The 20,228-nt window shown below is 36.2% G+C and overlaps 1 protein-coding gene across 7 annotated transcripts in view; it reads right to left on the bottom strand.

Moving 5' to 3' along the window:
* The window catches only part of slc4a5b (solute carrier family 4 member 5b), a 56,476-nt gene that overhangs the window by 26,720 nt on the left and 9,528 nt on the right, over nt 1-20,228 (bottom strand). For 3 of the 7 annotated variants that reach the window (XM_039677004.2, XM_039677006.2, XM_089126534.1), the window contains exons 3-9: nt 19,771-19,838; nt 18,699-18,899; nt 10,703-10,829; nt 8,982-9,142; nt 5,224-5,373; nt 3,179-3,280; nt 1,362-1,417 (exon numbers count right to left, since the gene is read on the bottom strand). In XM_039677004.2, coding sequence (XP_039532938.2) covers nt 1,362-1,417; nt 3,179-3,280; nt 5,224-5,373; nt 8,982-9,142; nt 10,703-10,829; nt 18,699-18,899; nt 19,771-19,837 — 864 coding nt within the window. In that variant the 5' untranslated portion in view covers nt 19,838. Of the gene's footprint in view, nt 1-1,361; nt 1,418-3,178; nt 3,281-5,223; nt 5,374-8,981; nt 9,143-10,702; nt 10,830-15,673; nt 16,018-18,698; nt 18,900-19,770; nt 19,839-20,228 lie in introns of those variants that run through there. The other 4 variants (XM_089126533.1, XM_089126535.1, XM_039677013.2 and 1 more) reach the window with 3 other exon arrangements.

Genomic DNA, 20,228 nt, shown 5'->3' with positions numbered 1-20,228 from the left:
TTTTTCATTCGATATCACTTAATTCGGATAAAAACGTGTCGATGGAAACATGGCTACTGACTGCATTACATGCAGGATAGCAAACATAAACAGTCTCTAGCATTAATTTTGATCATGGCTTGTCTTGAAAAAGGAATGGTGAAGGTAGAGGTGAAGGTGGTTATTGCTATTCTATCTCATGACCAATTCGTACAAATTTGTATGAGTGATTAAAACGTGGCTAATTCATACGACCTCACTCGTACGATTTGTCCAAACCCACGTGATGGGTAGGTTTAGGGGCCGTGTCAGGGGTAGGTCATTCGTACGAATTCATATGAATTGGCCAATTCGTAAAATATGTACAATTTAGCAAAAACGTAATAATTCGTACGAGTGAGGTCGTACGAATTGTTACGAATTAGCCACTTCGTAAAATTTGTACGAATTCTCGTGAGATCGGGTTGTTTATTGTTGTCTTAATAACTGTGTCATCAGGTCATCAGGAAATTTGATTGATTGATTGATTGAAGTTCGATTATGTATGGTGGTAGTAGCTAGCTGTGTGGGTGTGTGTGTCATATTTGCGTTAAAGGTGGTTCATTTGGTTAACGTTAATGTTATATGACATCGGTGATGTTTTCTTCAGTTTTAAATTGACAATAGAAAATGTGTTTAGGACGAACAGAAATATTCTCAGGACGCCCACAGAACGAAAAACATTTTTGTATGTGTGTTCATTTATTACTAGCATATTAGGGTAATGAAAACCCTTAGAAAATGCCAAAATTAACCGACCAAGTGCTCACTACAGCAGAGCGCGTATTCTCATGCTGTTACTATAGTTACTATCTTACTAGCTACTACTTAAAAATCCTGGGTGTTGTGACACTTTTGCTTTTGGATCAACAAATAATAACCCAAAATTACTGTCTTGATAATGTCATGCATAGACTTTTTTTCCTGTCCTGGACTCGGTCTTGACTCGGAATCAAACCTTTTTGGACTCGGTCTTGACTTGGACTCGACTAGGCCTGGTCTTGGACTTGACAAAGGTGGTAACAGCCCTAGCCAGAATTTCATCTGAGGTAAAATTTAATCGCAATGGTCATTAATCGGCTGTCTGTGAACATGTCAAACTAGTGATCAAAGACTCCAGATATTTGTTTAAGATCCGAGGAATCGTTTAGGATTCTTAACGTTTGTCTCAGATGGCCAAAATCATAGTGTCAACCCAGCTTTATATGGACATTATCCCCTTAATAGCACTTAATTATGGCTCATATCGGTCGCCTCAAAAAGTAAATTTTCTATGTATTTTTATATGTTCATGTGAAAATAAATCTGACAATGTTAGGAATACTCATGGAAAACTGTTGTACCTGGTCAGTGCTGGGTGTGACGGATATATCATTCATGCTGCGGCACTGAGAAGGATCTGAGAAGCACAGATGAAACAGATAAAATATATAAATAATGTTAAAATAATATTATGATTTCAGTGTCAAATGGATGCCAAATACATATAACAACACATTTATCACACATTATTTTGCAAGCAAAAACAATGGGACATTGTGGTGTACCAAAAAAAGTTTTTAGATACTTTGATAATATAGCATGTTACTTTATGATTATAATGTTCATGGATAGTCCATTTTAAACTTTTAAAAGTCACGTTCCCTTGGAAAGTTTCGGAACAGTCGATATTTTGCTTAGAAATAGGGATGTCCATGTGAAAAAACTGGGCCTATTATACAACCAGGCTTTGTTTTACAAATGACTGCAAAATATGTGCTGCTTCATGTTTAAAAGACACTTAATGAATTAATTAAGATTTTTTTATTGTTTATAAAAGGAGTCTCTTATGCTCACCAATGCTTTATTTGTTTGATCAAAAACAACAATTTGAATAATTAAAATTTGAATATATTTTAAAATGTGATTTATTCCTGGGATGGCAAAACATTTCTTCTTATTATCAAGGTTAAAGAGATAGTTCACTTTGAAATTAATTTTTGGTATGTTTTAGCTTACCTCAAGGGCATCCAAGATGTAGGTGTCTTTGTTTCCGCGGTAGTTTCAATTTTGATATTTTTAGGTCAAACCGTTCTTGTCTGTCAGTCATATAATGGAGGTCTATGGTCACCACCTCAAAGAGCATGCACAGAGAAGTCCAAATTAAACGTGATTTAATGACTCGTGAATGTAAGTCCACATTGATGGCCTAAGACACGAAACGAGCGGTTTGTGTGAGAAAACGAACAGAATTTATATCGTTTTTACCTCTTGTAACTACAGCCAGTCCACGTGATCTGAGGGCGAGGGCGTCTCTCTCTGCACAAGCGCCAGCGGCAATGATATAAATACTGTTCGTTTCTCACAAAAAACGCTCGTTTCGTGTCTTAGGCCATCAATGTGTACTTACATTTACGAGTCATTAAATCATGTTTAATTTGGACTTCTCTGTGCATGCTCTTTGAGGTGGTGACCATAGACCTCCATTATATGACTGACAGACAAGAACGGTTTGACCTAAAAATATCAAAATTGAAAATACTGTGGAAACAAAGACAACCACATCTCGGATTCCTTTGAGGTAAGCTAAAACATACCAAAAAAATAATTTCAAAGTGAACTATCCCTTTAAAAACAGTGGATAAAAAAGAGCTATTTAATAAAGTTTGTATATATTTATAATAAATATTTCACAATATAACTGCAGCCGTGGTGAGACTTCTTTCAAAAACATAAAAAAATTCGTAATTATTCCAAACTTTTTACTAATTATGTGCTTTTTGGAACCCTTTCTTTAAAAGACAAGAAAAATATTGTTGTTTTTCTGGCCTAAAGTACCCAGAGTACAGAAACAAATCGTGACAAACAGGAATGGAAAACCCAAAGTCAAGACCTTTCTAATAATCTCTAATCCTCAGAACAATGGCAGAAATGCACCATTGCATACTTGAGAAATGTTGCAACTACACACAGTAAGTCAGTGGATGTTCACACTGACAGCAGTTTGCAGGGTCATGCATTTTGATGGGTGTTGGTGATATAGGGTAACGGAACTTGAGACAGTAGAAAAGCTTATTAGGAAACCAAGAGTTCATCTTAAGGGATGCCAGAGTGAACTTAGATCTGGAAGAGGTTGTAGATAAATCAATGGAAGGGAGAAGAACCAGAAGCTCAGACTCACGCAGTTTGCTTAGGCCGCCGCTCTGACGAGCTCGCAGGTCCTCAGTGGATCGATGGAAACCCGACCCAGAGCGAGGACTCGGGATCGGGCTCGGACTGCGGTCTGATACAGACCCGAGATCAGACACAGAGAAAGACATGATAAAGATGGCAGGACAGGTAAAAGAATAAAGTGGAAACTCAAGAAATTAAAGTGCCCTTATTATGCTTTTTCAGGTATTACCTTTCATGCAGTGTGTGATAAAGCTGTTTATAAAAAGTAAAAGGTCTGCGAAGTTGTAAAGATCAAAGTGCACGACAAATAAAGTTTTATTTTCCTAAAAGAAAGAATCGATTCTGAACCGCCGAAACGAGTCGTCAGTAATTCCAGTCTCACTTCCTGTTACAAACCTACACAACAATGTAAAAAATTAGCATAATGTCAGCCTATGCTCTTCATTGGCTGCCCGTGAAAAAACATCAACTTTGACCGTGGCCACCTGACCAATCAGAGCAGGATAGCTCTCGGAAAGGCGGGGCTTAAGGCTGATTTATACTTCTGTGTCAGACCTCCGGCGGAGCCTCTACGCTATAGACTACGCGTTGATTTTCATTTATTCTTCTGCGTCGTTGTCCGTGTTGACGCGCAATTACATGCGTTGAATTGCCGCGTTGTTACATTTTTGGAGAGGTGCATGTCAGGGTGCGCGCTAGGGGTGTGCACGGATATTCGAATTTTCGAATATTCGATCTGTAATTATTATTCGAAAAATAAAATACTATTTGAATTTTACTACGTTGCTTTGCTGTCCATGATAAATCCTAAGCACTGACTCGCAGTTATAATTAAATGCACTGGATGGCGCTGTGGAGTGTGTTAACAAGTTGTCTGTATTTGATCACATAATTTTGTCGTCTGCCTCACGAAGTTTGGAATTACTTGAAAATGATCTTACTAAATGGAATTACTTTTGATCAAATTAATTAATTAATCTGAGTTATAATATCTTCACCACGAGAAATCACATGAAATCCAAACAGTGGAATGAGGAAAGACAGCTGTCCATCACTGCATCACGACTGCAGGTAAGCGCAGCTGTTATCAGAGATGATAACTTATCTAATTGCAAAATGATTTTGAGACATATACTTCCTTTAAGTTTCGTTGAGGGAATCCGGTTTATGAACAGAAATCGCGAAGTGCTGATAGAAACGCCGTTATCTTTGTGTCTCTGAAGCGTCTGTCAGCGCAGCGCCGTTCTTCACTCGAGCATAAAGTGCTGGCAGCGCCCCTGCATGTGGATATTATTGTTTTCTGAATATAAACGTGAAACAATATAAACACGATAATCATATCCTGACTTAAGTGTGTGTACGTTCTGTACGATATCTGGCGCAATCTGCTTTATTAGGCTTTTTTTATCGTTCGCACCGATGAAAATGCTTTTATTAATGCTTTTGTTTTTTACATCTATTGTTTACACATAGGCCTACTGTTATCTTTTCAGCTAAAAGAAAACTTTAACATATATTGTAAGCTTGTTGTGCATATTGCCTAACTGTAAGCTTGTTCAGAAATGGTGACAAAAACGTAAAAAAAAAGATAAACTTAAAATAACGTCTTTTTCGTTTTTTTTTATTTAAATAAACGAATATTCGAATATTCGATTTTTATGAGCCTGAATATTCGAATGCAATATTTTTGAAAAATGCCCATTCCTAGTGCGCACGCTACACACTGCCTATGGCGTAGCTATGGCGTGAGTTCGACACAGAAGTATAAATTGGGCTTAAGAGAGACTGAATCTTCAAACGAGTCGTTTTCAGACTCTTTGAGAAATGAGGTGATGTACAATGTATATCATGAGAAAATTAAAGTGTTTTTTGACATTTGATGCATGTAAACCTGTTGTAGGAGACTCAACATAAAAATAGCATAATAGGGGCACTTTAAGAAAAATAAGTTTATTGGAAATGATTTGAATCTGCAAGTGTCAGAGAGAGAGAGAGACAGGGGATTCTGGGAATATCACTGAGTGTGGGGCAGGTTACATAGCGGACTCTTACTCGAGGGGCTGGATTTTCCGAGGTCAGCCAGAGAGCGGTGGATCGGCTTCTTGGTCTGGTGACGGTGCTTCCGCAAGAGGACGAAACTGACCTTCTCACGGATCTCTGGAGCTATAAGACCCTCCTGCACCAGCTTCTCAATGATGTCATCTGTGAAAGAGAGAAAAACACACACAAATGCAATCAAATCCATATTTAAAGGGTAACTAAACCCCTGGTCAGAGCCTGACTCCACCCACTGGCAATATTTGAAAAATGCTGGAAAAGTGGGCAGAGCCCAGCGGAGGGGGGCGTGTACCTGAGACGCATCTCTTTGTATGGAACTTGCCTACGTCACCAACAACCGCTGTGTCACGTACTACCGCAAACATCCAATAGGAAAATTCAACTGCAGTAGCCACCGTTCAACCTGAAGAGGGCAGCACTAAGACGTTTTTACACCATATATTGTAGAAATAGAACACTTTATAAACAAATGTCAAAAAAGTTACTCAAATCAATGACTGGTATTAATAAAGATCCATTCTTACAGATCATTCACTAAAAAAAGTTGGTTAAGTGTTTAGTTACTCTTTAAAGATTCGAGTAACTTTTTTGACATTTGTTTATAAAGTGTTCTATTTCTACAATATACAGCGTAAAAACGTCCTAGTGCTGCCCTCTTCAGGTTGAACGGTGGCTACTGCAGTTGAATTTTCAAATTGGATGTTAGCGGTTCTTCGTGACGTACGCAGGTTTCAGCTCACCACGCTCTTGGCACGAGCTACGCCCCTGGCAGCTTCGTCAAAACCAGCCAGGAGTTGGAATTGCGAGTATTGAAAACGATCAGGATAGAGTGTTTTAGCATCTATTTCGTCCCCTCTATCTCCTCTGGGGTCTGCTCACTTTTTCAGCATTTTTCAAATATTGCCAGTGGGTGGAGTCAGGCTCTGACCAGGGGTTTAGTTACCCTTTAAATCACAAGCAGGGAAACGAGGTCTTAACTCTTTTTCCTAAAGCGATGAACGCTCGCCAATCTGTTAGTATGAAAGCCAACAATGCATCAAAGACGCCTTGCAGACGCGTCACCTAGCCCAGAAAAATATCTAGCATGCTAAGTATCCAGAGCTGTCGCACGACTCAACCTCACGTGATCTCATGCTACAGCCAATCAGAGCAAGGCATGGGTTGAGGTCACCGGGTAAATCTTATTTTTTCTTTTTTTGCGTTTTTTTTTTTCTCAGACCAAATCATCGCGCAAACAGTGTGCACCACTAATTTCTGTCTGACGTCCATATTCACGTGTTGTGTTCTTTGTCTTTTTCGCTGGGTAAGGGCGCACGTGCTGTTTCGCGTCATTTCCGGTTTGTTTTATTGCGTGATTTTTCGTGACAAAACTTGGTTTATAGACAAGATAATATCGTTGGGTGACAGATTAGTTGTCAACTCGTGTAGTGCGTTACCTTCTGTCGCAGATCAATCACGTTGTGTTGTGTGGTGTGAACAGCTCAACAACTTGAACACTGATTTCACAGAGAGCAAGTTTTAAAATCCGACGTTTTAAAATCGTGTGGTGTGAATTTATATACAGCGATGAGAGTATATAAAGCATATGAAGGGCTGCTTCTTCTCAAATGTTTTCTTTTTTGAGACTCCAGTAATCTCACTCTGTCTCCTCTAGTTCTCAACAATGTCTCAAACTGCTCAGATTTGCTAACATGGCATAATCTGCAATCAAAGAGATCTAAATATGAACATTTCTTATCAAAAACCAAAAACCAAATGATCTGAGCTGCTTTCTTCATTGTATATGAACTGTGTATATCCATATGTAACCATGGCAAGCTAGTAAGAGCTGTGCGGGTAAACCTCACTCCCCTGGCATCAAGAGGTGCATTAGCGACGGAAACTAGAGACTGACTGTGGTCACAAAGTCAATAATTTAAATTAAAATTTTCCTTATATCCTATGAAATATCCTAAAAGAGCAATATTGAGCAATATAAATTTGACTACTGCATGCTATAATTGTTGAATTTTTATCTGCACTAATTTTAATGGAAAAAATGTGGAATTCTGTATTTAAATGTGGTAAAATATGAAAGTACTGCACTCCTATTTATAGCAAAATTAATAATTAGCTGAGATTTTTTAAGAAGTCTCTTTTCTCTCAAATGATGCATTTATTTGATCAAAATACAGTAAAAGCAGTAATATTGTGAAATATTATTTTAAATTTAAAAGAACTGTTTTCTATACGAATACATTATAATTGTAATTTATTCCTGTGATGAAAACTGAATTTTCAGCATCATTACTCCAGTCTTCAGTGTCACATGATCCTTCAGAAATCATTCTAATATGATGATTTGCTGCTCAAGAAACATTTCTGATTATTATCAATTTTAAAAGTTGTGCTGCTTCATATTTTCCAGTAAATTAAAATCTTTTGTAACATTATAAATGTACGGAAGCCCTGAACCGCAACCTAAAAAAAAAAAAAAAGTCAGTAAAAAAAAAAAATCTATAAAAAAAAAAATCTGTAAAAAAAAAAAAAAAAAATCTAGCATTTCGAGATTAAAGTCGAAATGTTTCGAGATTAAAGTCGAAATGTTTCGAGATTAAAGTCGGAATGTTTCGAGATTAAAGTCGAAATGTTTCGAGATTAAAGTCGAAATGTTTCGAGATTAAAGTCGAAATGTTTCGAGATTAAAGTCGAAATGTTTCGAGATTAAAGTCGAAACATTGTGCATTCATAACAGTGCGCGTCCACTGGCTCAGAGCGCGCGCGTGTGTGTGTGAAGTCAAACTGCCATGGATAAACCCAAAATAGTAGCTTTTTACTTTTATCTGGGCTTTTAACAAAATTCTACACACGTCACACGTGCTAGTGGCAGTGTTTCTGAGGTGTTTTCATGCTCGTCTAGTCAACACTATCTGGGTCGAGAACACAACAGTAACTGTTCGGTCTCCCTCTTCAACGTAAATACGCTCTGGATACATTTTAAGTGCATCATTCTGTATCCAATCATTTGGCCGGATCCTGTGATTTCCTAAGATTTAATAACCACTTTATGGTTGAGGAGAGATTCTCTGATATGATTGTAAAGCACTTTGAGTGTAGGCATATATGAAAGCGCTATATAAATGCCCTATTCATTCATTCATTCATTCATAAAGCTGGATTTCTCCATCCAGTCTGAAAAGTGTTTTCCGTGTTGGTTTTCCTATAGGCTAAAGTCTATTCTGGCGCATTATATTTTATAACGATAAAGTAAGATAAGTAATTCAGATAAAAGTAAAAAGCTACTATTTTGTGTTTATCCATGGCAGTTCGACTTCACGCGCACGCTCTGAGCCAGTGGACGCGCACTGTTATGAATGCACAATGTTTCGACTTTAATCTCGAAACATTTCGACTTTAATCTCGAAACATTTCGACTTTAATCTCGAAACATTTCGACTTTAATCTCGAAATGCTAGATTTTTTTTTTTTTTTTTACAGATTTTTTTTTTTTTACAGATTTTTTTTTTTTTTTTACTGACTTTTTTTTTTTTAGGTTGCGGTTCAGGGCTTCCGTATAAATGTCTTTGCCATCACTTTTGATCAATTTAAAGCATCCTTGCTGAATAAAAGTATACATTTCTTAAAAAAAAAAGAATATAATATAAAAGTAAATAAGTAGAAAATGTAAAACTTTGTGAATGACGTGTGTTCAAACTGGAGTTCTGTCGTCCCAGATTAGAGGTGGTTCTGTTCTTGGCTCTTTATGTACTGACCCACTATCTGTGGCAGAGAGTATCCCTCCAGGTCCAGCATGATGCAGCCCGTCTGCAGGCAGGTGCGCAGCTCGAACAGGCTGTGCAGAGACAGCGTGGACACATGCGGTTTGCTCCACCTCTCTCCACCCTCCTCCACCTTCTCCTCAAACTTAACCCACCTGATGCAACACACAGAAGACACAACATTACTTCACTTGACAACACACTTTTCTTCCCCAGTACGAACAGATGGATGAAACACTTTGAGGTTTTGTAAATTAAATGGCTGGAAATCATTGCAACATGATCAATAAATCCCTTTAAAAAGTTAGTTGGAAACATTTTACAATAAGGTCCCATCACAGTTAATGCATTTACTAACATTAACTTACAATGAGCAATACATTTGTTACAGAATTTACTAATCTTTGTAAAAATGTGTTCATCAAAATACAACTGTTTATTGTTAGTTCATGTTAGCTCTGGTGATATGAAATAATAGAACTGATTTAATGAATTAGTAAATCTTGAAATTAAGATTATTAAATGCGCCGGACGTCTTTTTAATTGTTAGTTCATGTTAACTAATGGGACCTTATTGTAAAGTGTTACCAGTTAGTCATTGTTTTGTTTTTTCAACTAACATTTAGCTACACATTCCTATATTGGGTTGAAAAAATTATAATAATGTAACTAATTTTACCGTCAATTAATTTTAGATTTATAATATACATTTTTCAAATTATTTCAATTTTAAGATGGGGGTCCCTCATAACGAGGAAAAATGAGTTAGACCTAAATATTGTTACTGATCAGGGTAAAACAATTGAGGTAGTTTCATCTTATAAATATTTAGGATTTTTAATTAATGATCACCTTTCTTTTAAGCTTCATATATAAAATCTAGTAAAAAAGTTGAAATTGAAGCTAGGTTTTTTCTTTAGGAACAAATCTTGTTTTCCCTTTTCTGCTAGAAAAAGGCTAGTCGATGCCACATTCCTCTCTATTATTGATTATGGTGATCTGTTGTATATGAATGCACCATCAAAGTATCTTCAGATGTTAGATTCTGTGTTTCATGGAGCTTTAAGATTTATTTCTAATTGCAAACTCCTCACTCATCACTGTACACTTTACTCCACAGTGAATTTGCCTTCTCTGCTTTACTCACCTTTATATTTTTATAAGGGCATTACAGGCAGGCTTCCATGTTACATATCTGAATTTCTTTCTTTTACACAGAGCACTTATGGTTTACGGTCCCAGAAAACTATTTCATTGAATGTACCTCAAGCCCGGACAGAGTTGTTCAGAAAGGCTTTCATGTGTTTTGCACCTTCTACTTGGAATGATCTACAGAAAACAGTGTCTAATTCCCTTAAATGATTTTAAAGGTTATGTTAAAACTATAGAACATGAATCCATCCACACGTGCAAATGTTTTAATTAATGACACTTTTATTTAAATTGACATGTACTTGAGTTGTCTTTGCCTCTTTTGTGTTTGTTTTGTGATTGTGTAATCTAATTTGTTCTGCTATCTTGGCCAGGTCTCTCTTGAAAAAGAGATGTTATATCTCAATGAGACAAAACCTGGTTAAATAAAGGTTAAATAAAATTAAAATAAACAAGGATGATCATATTTGGACAATCGTATCCTAAGGGGTGGAGCTAACAGCCCTGAAAGGAAGTGAAGAATGAGAAGCGCCCTATGTGTTGTGTGATCATGTTTGTGTCACCTGGCCGACTCTTTCCACTCCATCTCTCCGCCCTCGTGCTGCAGTGTGTCCATCTCAGTGAAGAGGGTGGGTGTTGCCTCATCTTCCTCCCTGAGGATGTGGCGTAGTCTCTCAGCAGCAGGGGACACTGTCACACACACACACACACACACACACACACACACACACACACAGAGCACAAGATAGTTTGATATTTGTAGTATATGTAGTATTTGAGCAATGCAAGTACTGGTAAGCCAATCTATCTATCTATCTATCTATCTATCTATCTATCTATCTATCTATCTATCTATCTATCTATCTATCTATCTATCTACCTATCTATCTATCTATCTATCTATCTATCTATATAAATATATATATATATATATATATAGCAAACAGATACTCAAATGATACTGAAAGTTTAATCAAAGATGCCTTATTAATTTCAATACATTTAAAGTAGGCTATGCTACCTCTGAATGGATAGAAAATTGTTATATTACAAGACATAAATTCAGATGGCCAGAATGTGAAAACATACCTATATATATTTATGTGAAGAGTTCAGATGCAAAAGCCTCTAAGTGCCATTTGAAATTTTCTTCTAGAATGATGATTTTTATCAAGCTTGTATATTTAAGTTCAGTGATTTCACTTAAATGGCAATGATAATTACCTATTAATTGTTATTTAAGTGAAATTACTGAACTTAAATATACAATTTTGATAAAAATCATCATTAAAGAAGAAAATTTCAAATGGCATTTAGAGGCTTTTGGATCTGAACTCTTCATATTTATATATATATATATATATATATATATATATATATATAGTATCATTCAAAACTGTCGGGTCTGCAAGATTTTAATGGTTTTGAAAGAAGTCTCTTATGCTCACAAAGGCAGCGTTTATTTGATCAAAAATACAGTAAAAACAGTAATGTTGTAATTTTTTTTTTTTTAAGTAACCATTTTCTATTCTAATAAATTATAAAATGTATTGTACTCCTGTGATTAAAGCTGAATTTTCAGTATCATTACTCCAGTCTTCAGTGTCACATGATCCTTCAGAAATCATTATAATATGATGATTTGCTGCTAAAGAATTTTTTTCTGATTATTATTGAACAACAATGGGCTCTATGCACGGCTGTATTTCCGGTGAAGGTCTAAGGATGCTGAACTTCCGCCGATTCAATACAATACCAAGAATTTATATTGAATTTTATACTCCATGGTTATACTAAAGAAACGTTAGTAAAAAAAAAACAAACAAAAAAACACACACAAAAAAAACAGACAAAACAGACACCCCTCGTTGTGTTTATGCTTCTTTTTAAAATGAAACATAACTATATATAAAATTACATCTAAACGTATGAAAGTTTTGTTTCAAAGACGGGAGAACAGTGAATTTTGAAGACTCTGCCATAATCCCGTTTTCCTCTGTTTTCCTCCGCTTAAATCTCCCCAACTGGAAACTGACGAGCATCCTTGCGTCAAATGCGGAACTTATGCGTGCATATAGCCCATTGTTTGAAATAAAATTACTTCACTGTTAAAAGCTTTTACTGTCCCTTTAGATCAATTTAATGAATTCTTGCCGAAAAAAATAAATAAATGAACAGCAGTGTTATTTGCATGATGCTAGTTTGTTGAGAGTGGTTGCCAGGGTGTTGCTAAGGCGTTGTGGGTGGTTATGTATGGCTTGGGTCTTTCTTTCAATCTAAAGATATTGTATTTTGTAAAACTGCCATGTGAAAATCAAAATCATGTAACTGAAAAGAAACTGCAGATGCTTATATCCAAACTAACTCTTGCAAGCAATAGAGCATTAAGAAATTAAAAAATGTCCATGGAAATGTGTCAATAATGGCCTGTAGCTCAACACATCCTAGTACAACAGAGTTTGATTCTTTGCATTAAACAGAAGCCTACTGGACTGTATGTCGAATAAGTCTGGCTGTTGTTTTGCCTTCAGCTCAATCTGAATTGAAATCTGTATATTACGATGCACAACAACTCCCCAAGGCCATCAACGATCCGATCATAATTCATGTATCTAATCAGAACGAGTATAATCACTGAGCTTTCAGATCTGAGAACTCACCGAATCCAGCTCAACTCTTCACTCGAGTCATGCAAGTCAGAATCAAATCAACAGGATTGTTTAAAGATAAATATCGTAATAATCCTCCTTTGAAGATAAATATCTTAGTCTAAATGTGCATAAATCTGATATCGGAAAGCAGTGGATTATTTGAAATAACCACATGACAGTGGCTTAATCTAATCTGATGTACAATGCCAGAATCAATATCTAATGTCGATAGACCTGTACTGATTTAATCAAAATGATCGACTTTATATTTTAGGTATAAAGTCAGCTTACATAATATAAGTTCCAGTGGAGGTTACTAAAATCTAACGTTATGTGTATTAAATCTGGAGTTTAGAGCAAGCTATTAAAACTCGAGGTGCAAGTCGGTGCCTGTGAGCTCAAGCATGACAATCTTTTTGTGAACTTCCTCTCAATCTCTGGCTTTTCCTCAGGATTATTAGCACGTGGGTGTTTTTCTCCATGTAATCCTTCTAATCCCAAAGTAAAAATCACAAATACGTGAGGTTGTAGAATGCCAATGCAGAGTAGAGTACAACGCACCGGCTTATTTATAGCTCATACACCTCCGTCAAACTTTGATAGAGTCATAGATATTAGAGGTTAGCTGTTGATATAGACCATTTCACAAGATGTAAAAGCACTTCCTGTTTCAGTTTGTAACTGTTTTCTTTATTTCACATGTAAAGAAAACATCTTAAAGATGTTTGTTTAACTTTTTGATTCAGTTTTAAATGTTCTGTTGTCTGTGTTTTATCCCAGCTTTTATGTAGTGTTAAAACACTGAAACAGGAAGTGCTTCTGGACCAGTGTTGTTTACATCTTGTGAAATGGTCTATAATGTGCATGTTGCCGTAGAATTAATCGACAGGTCGGTCTTTGCTTACTGACCTTAAAACATTTTGACTCCAGATGATATTTCTTCTTGAGAAATATACAGAAACATGCATTCCCAACAGATGATGTGTTTCAATTTCAAGTTTAAATAGGAGCATAATCATGCCAATATTGACACTACTGAACATTTAAAGAAAGTTTGACGCAAATTATTATTGAAGGCTGTCGATTGATCTCAGAAATGTGTCTTTACATCCAGCGGCAATGGGCAAATCTCATTAAACCTGATGTGTGGCTCATTTTCCATATCCAAACGAAAAGACAAAAGTAAATAATAATAAGATTAAATGGTAACACTTTATTTTACAGTGTCCTTGTTACATATTAAAGGGTTAGTTCACCCAAAAATGAAAATTAAGTCATTAATTACTCACCCCCATGCTGTTCCAACCCCGTAAGACCTTCGTTCATCTTCGGGACACAAATAAAGATATTTTTGATTGAATTTGAGAGCTGGATCACTCTTCCATAGACTGCCTAAGGGACTGGCTCTTGACGGCCCATAAAGTCAATAAAGAAAAGGTTTAAATATTCCATGTGCCTACAGCGGCTCAATTATAAGTTTATCAAGCGACGAGACTACTTTTTGTGGGAAAAAAACATAAATAACGACTTATTTATTCCACTATTCCATTACTTCCTTATGGGCGCATGCGCGAGAACTGAGACGAGGACATTCTCATTCGTCTACTTCTTGTTACCGGCTGCTCACCGCTTAGGAGTTTTACCACCACCTACCGTATAAAATGATGATCCATATATAAGGCGCTCTGGATTATAAGGAACGCTGTCGTTTTTTGAGAAGATTAAAAGCTTTTAAGTGCACCTTATAGTGCGGAAAATACGCTAATTGAAAAGCGTATGTACAGCGCGCATCTTCCTCTGCTTGTAAACAGAAAGTTTTGCGCTTCCAGATATATCAGCACATCATCCTATACGGTAGGGGGCGGTAAAACTCCTAAACGGTGAGCACCCGGTAACAAAAAGTAGTCGAAGAAGAACGTCCTCGTCTCAGTTCTCGCGCATGCGCCCATAAGGAAGTAATGGAATAGTGGAATAAAGTCGTTATTTATGTTTTTTTCGCACAAAAAGTAGTCTCGTCGCTTGATAAACTTATAATTGAGCCGCTGTAGGCACATGGAATATTTAAACCTTTTCTTTAATGACTTTATGGGCCGTCAAGAGCCAGTCCCTTACGCAGTCTATGGAAGAGTGATCCAGCTCTCAGATTCAATCAAAAATATCTTTATTTGTGTTCCGAAGATGAACGAAGGTCTTACGGGGTTGGTACAGCATGGGGGTGAGTAATTAATGACTTAATTTTCATTTTTGGGTGAACTAACCCTTTAAAAGTATTAATAACTATAAATTATGCATAATTACATGCAACTATCCCTAAACCTAACCATATAGTATGTACATATAATTTTTTCAAATATATTAAAATATTGCACAAAAAGGAAGGGCATTAAGTGCTATCCTAATGAAAAGTTATTTACGGAGTACATATATGTGTTGAAATGTCAAAAAAGAGAAGAGAAAAGAAAAGAAAAATATTGTCCTACAATCATCAACCAACCTTGTGACTTCAGTACTGTTATTACAGTATCAGCAAAAAAACTTTCTAATAGATTAACTAAGACTCAACATGGTCCAGTTACCAGTATCAAACTCCAAACCAGTAACTCTGACCACTGTTTCTACAGAAAGTAAGTAAGTAAGTAAAAGTTTATTTATATAGCACCTTTCACAGGTATAGGGCCACAAAGTGCTTCACAACAAAACAATTAATATAATAAAATACACACAATAAAAGCATAGACAGTACATGATCATATCAACCCACAAGTAGCTAATTGAACGCCTGAACAAACAAATGTGTCTTTAGTCTGCATTTAGTCTGAAAGAAACTCTCTGGGAGTATAAGTGTCCGCAATAGTAAGGAAAAGAGATGAAGAGGACCTGTACCTGTACAGCTGCTCAGAAGAGTGTCCTGAGAGCCCAGACTGGACGTCAGTGACTGTATAGAGTCCTGAATACTGAACGAGCCCGTCAACCTACGCTGTTTCTGCTCCATCCTTCGGGAAATCCCGCGTTTATTGTTTCATTGAATCAAAAAGATCCACAATAACTATTCTGAAATGTCCACCTGTTGACTTCAGCCTCTTTTCGATGAATCCGTCAGGCCTTTTCCCTCATTTTATATGCACCTTCCCTGTGAGCACGTGCTCTTGTTCTTGAACTTTTCTATTCAGTAATGTTTGCCATTCCTGAAAACTAAAGCAGGCCAAAGTGCCACACGCATGAAAGGCCCAGCAAGTGTTTTTCTCCTCCTCAAGCTTTGCTGATCCCTCCCTCCCTCTCTCTCTCTCTCTCTCTCACTTCAGAATTTAATTCTAAATCCTCAAGCAACTCTCAGACATGTTTCCATCAATAATTCTAATGTTATTTTAAAGCTGTAACTGTATCAGTAACTGTATTATTACACTTTATTTTAACCCTCTGAGGTCTAGGGGGTGTTTGGGGTCCTTTAGATGTTTTGAGATGCCCTGACAGTTGTGCTTTTCAGTTGCTTATATAGCACAGGTGAAATTACACTATATTTAGCAGAAACGGGGCTACCATAATATGTGAGCAACATGTATGTACATGTTTGTATTTTTGAGAGAATATTGTTTATGCGTGGTTATTGAAAAAACTAAAAATGAAAGTTCCTGAAATAAGGCCACAAAACACATATGAAATATGCGTCCACAATACTTTTGACTAATGGATGTTGTGGCCTAGAGTTTTTTCTTCAAAATGATCTGAAAAACATCCTTAATCGTTCACATAAAACTGTGAATTGGGTTATATTGTGAAAAACATTTTTGTTTGCCAAGGCAATATGCGAATGGGCGTGAACAGGCCAGCCATCATTTATAATTAGGTGATTCTCACCGGAGAAACAAAGACCCGCATAATAATGAGCCTTTCATTCAGGTGAGTTAGACAAGAAAAAATGTAATCATAATATAATCAAAATATAAATGAAAGTCAAAAATCTATTTTTTGTCATACCTGGAAACAAATCTTGGTTGAATAGGTTATATAGGCAATTGTGTAGAATTGGTTCAAAATTACAGTTGGAAACATCTTGAAACGAAAATTCCTTTTCCATATAAAGTATTATTTTTAAAGTAGCCAATACATTTTATCATACATATTTCAAAGTTAAGGATTCATTATTTTGATATTTGCATTGCATTAACCAGCATAACACGGCGACGAGTTACTCGACCTCAGGGGGTTAAGGTGAAGTAGTTACATTGCACTTACTCAAATGAATACTGAGTAATATTTATTAACTACATGTACTTATTTTAGAGTTATCTTTAGTCTTAGGCTTTGGTTTAGGATTAGTTACTTGTAATTGTGCGTTATTTACAGTTATTACATGCAGTAACGTCTAAATACGTCACCTTAAAATTAAGTTACCATATAGTTAACTAAAAATTAAACTATAAAAAAAAATGTTACTTGAGATAAAATATTTATTTATCTCAGCTGGTTGCCAAAGCAACATTTTTCATTTAAAGTTAGTTTAATACAAATAATTACCGGTACACGATAATAAAAATGAAACAATAAATAATGGCAAAAACACAACAAAATTGATAAAACTTTAACTAAATTTAAAATAAAAACGAAGAATACAAAAATAAAACCCCAATTCAAATTATTAAAAAGAAAATATGTAACATAGCCCGCTTTGGACATTCTACTAATAAGTAACTTTGCAACTACATGTCAACTGAGCCCAGATATATTTGGGCAGAAGGCGCCCCCTTAGTGGTCTAACCCTTACCCTACACCATACCTAAACTTAACCAAAACCGAAGCGTCTCATTAGACGTTAAAGGGTGCCATGTGCGTTGGATATTTACGCTTTTGCAAAAGCGTCCTATATGGCGCTTTGGGATGAGAATGCGTTGGTCAACTACCATTAGAGTATTAGTAGACTATCTGCTTAATATCGAACACTTTATGCCTGGTTCAGATTACACAATTTTTTTTCTCTGTTACGATAGTCACTGTGTCAGATTAAGCAATTTTGACTCCTAAAATCTTGTGGTGTCGTGGACAAGACATGTCAGACTACACGTTGCTTCCTGACCAGTCATCGCATGCCGTCTTTAACGTTGACAAGGCGAAACTAGTAGCAAGTGACTTCCGGAAACAAACGTAAACAAACAACGGATGAAGCGGTGAGTGTTGTATTGGCTGTCCTGTGTTCAGAAAAAAGTAAAAAAAAGAAAGAAAACCCGACAATGGACACGTTCCTGGATTGCTCGAAGAGGACAGTATGGGCTGTCAATCCTCCAAAGAGAACTTGAGGTAAAATATTGTTTTCTTATATATTTTTACTTTTAGTTTTAACGTTAGCACCATCGTCTCTCTTTTGTTTCGTCATTTTTGAAAGTTGTGTACGGAAAAGCTTCTGTGCTCCTATTGGTCAACCTCATACATGAGACAGAACCGTCGTGGACGACCGTTAAATTTTTTTGAAAAAAAACAAAAACATACTAGTCTTTTTGTCATGATGTCGTGAAGCGTCGCAGACGCGACGTAGGTTGACACACTACACAAGATGATACGATTGAATCTTGCGTCCTGACGGCCGTTGTCGTTTACGAATCCCCACAACACCCTACGTCAAACGGATCATGCCAAAATCGGGCTAAAATCGTGTAATCTGCATTATTGTGATGATACAAGTACATGTCAACGTACCTAACCTAACAGTCTACTAATACTCTAATGAGAGCTAATTAATATGTACAGTAGTTGCAAAGTTACTTATAGTTAGTAGTAGAATGTCTAAAGTGGACTATCGACTAATAAATAGTATCTCACTGATGCTAAAATAACATTGAACTGTATTTAATTGTATTTTTATAGAAACTATAGACCTTTTGTGATATGTGGAGAATAATGTTTAAGAGAAGCTCACTGGTGAAGTTGATGTCAGAGAGCTCGTTTGAATCCTGCTCCCCTTCATCTGGATCACATAGTTCCTCTTGATCCTGGTGTTCGTGATTGCTGTGGTGTTTCTCCTTGCCGTCACGGTCGTGGGAATGCCGTGACGTGTGCCTGTGATGCCTGCGCTTCCTTCTGTAGCTCCGTGGCACTGGGACGTCAACGTAGACGGACTCTAAAACCAGAGAACGAAAGACCGGTGAGTTACTATTCAATATATTGTTAGTACAGTTCACACCCCAGTAAGATTCATTACAGCAAACAAGTTCCTTCTGGTTCAAAAGCGATTCAATGATTCATCACCATATATGTGTGTGTGATTGTGTATTATTTATACACTGCCTGGCCAAAAAAAAACAGTCACTGTTTGGATTTCAAGTCAATGTGTCAATGATTGGATCATTATTTAAGTGATTATGATGTTTCTAGCATGTTATATGTTTGGCAACAGTTCTTCTAACCCTAATTGATGGAGTGTGTAGCTCTTCATTTCTTAAACAATCATGTATGAGATGCATCATGGCTATATTCCAGGATGACAACGTCAAGATTCATCAGGCTCAGATTGCGAAAGAATGGTTGTGAGGATCATGAAGAATCATTTTCACAAGAATCACTTCCAATCGTCTCCTCTCAGTCCATTGAGATTCATTGAGAGTCTTTGGGATGTGCTGGAGGAGACTTTACAGAGTGCTGGACTCTTGCACTGACAATACAAGATCTTGACCAAACAAGGATGCACCTCTTGATGAAAATAGCATCACAAAATTGAATTCCATCAACAGTGGGATACATTTTTGTTATAATATAATATAATATAATATAATATAATATAATATATCTTTACATGCTTATATGTATATTTTATATGTTATTATTGTTTCTGTGACAAATATTGAAAATAAATAAATACATTTGTAAAAAATAATTGAACAATTTGATCATTGGAAAAAAAACTGTTAACAAAAATTATTTAGCAAGTTTCTTTGTTTTGTAGGTCAGGTACATCTACCAAGATATAACTTAAAAAATGATCATCCTCTCACCATCCTCATCCTCATTGTGTCTGCTGCGGTGACCACTTTTCCTGCTGCCATGCGACTCATGGTCCATCCTGTCAAATAACAGACATACAATTAAGGCGAGACAGTACAGGCAAAACTTTTTTCATGCACTGGCACAGCATTTTTAAGTATTTTATTACACTATTTGAGTCACTAGATTTCAATTACAATAAAAAACGAATTTTCAAAATTCCTTTTAACTCTAATGTCAACGAAATGATACAAAATTTCTGTTATAAGATAATGCCACATTTGCATACTTTAACATAACATTTCAGAAAACTATAGAATTGTCTTAAAGGGGTGATGAACTGAGAAATAAAAATTTCCTTGAGCTTTTGACATCTCAGAGATCATCATATTATAAGAATATCCTGTAAGATTCAGAACTGAAAATGCTTTTATTGACACCAGGCTCAGCAAACGACTAGTTTTTTTCC

The sequence above is a fragment of the Pimephales promelas genome, chromosome 23 (genome assembly GCF_988280905.1).
Source record: "Pimephales promelas chromosome 23, fPimPro1.hap1.1, whole genome shotgun sequence".
Taxonomy (NCBI): domain Eukaryota; kingdom Metazoa; phylum Chordata; class Actinopteri; order Cypriniformes; family Leuciscidae; genus Pimephales; species Pimephales promelas.
This window is presented reverse-complemented; position numbering and strand designations above follow the sequence as displayed.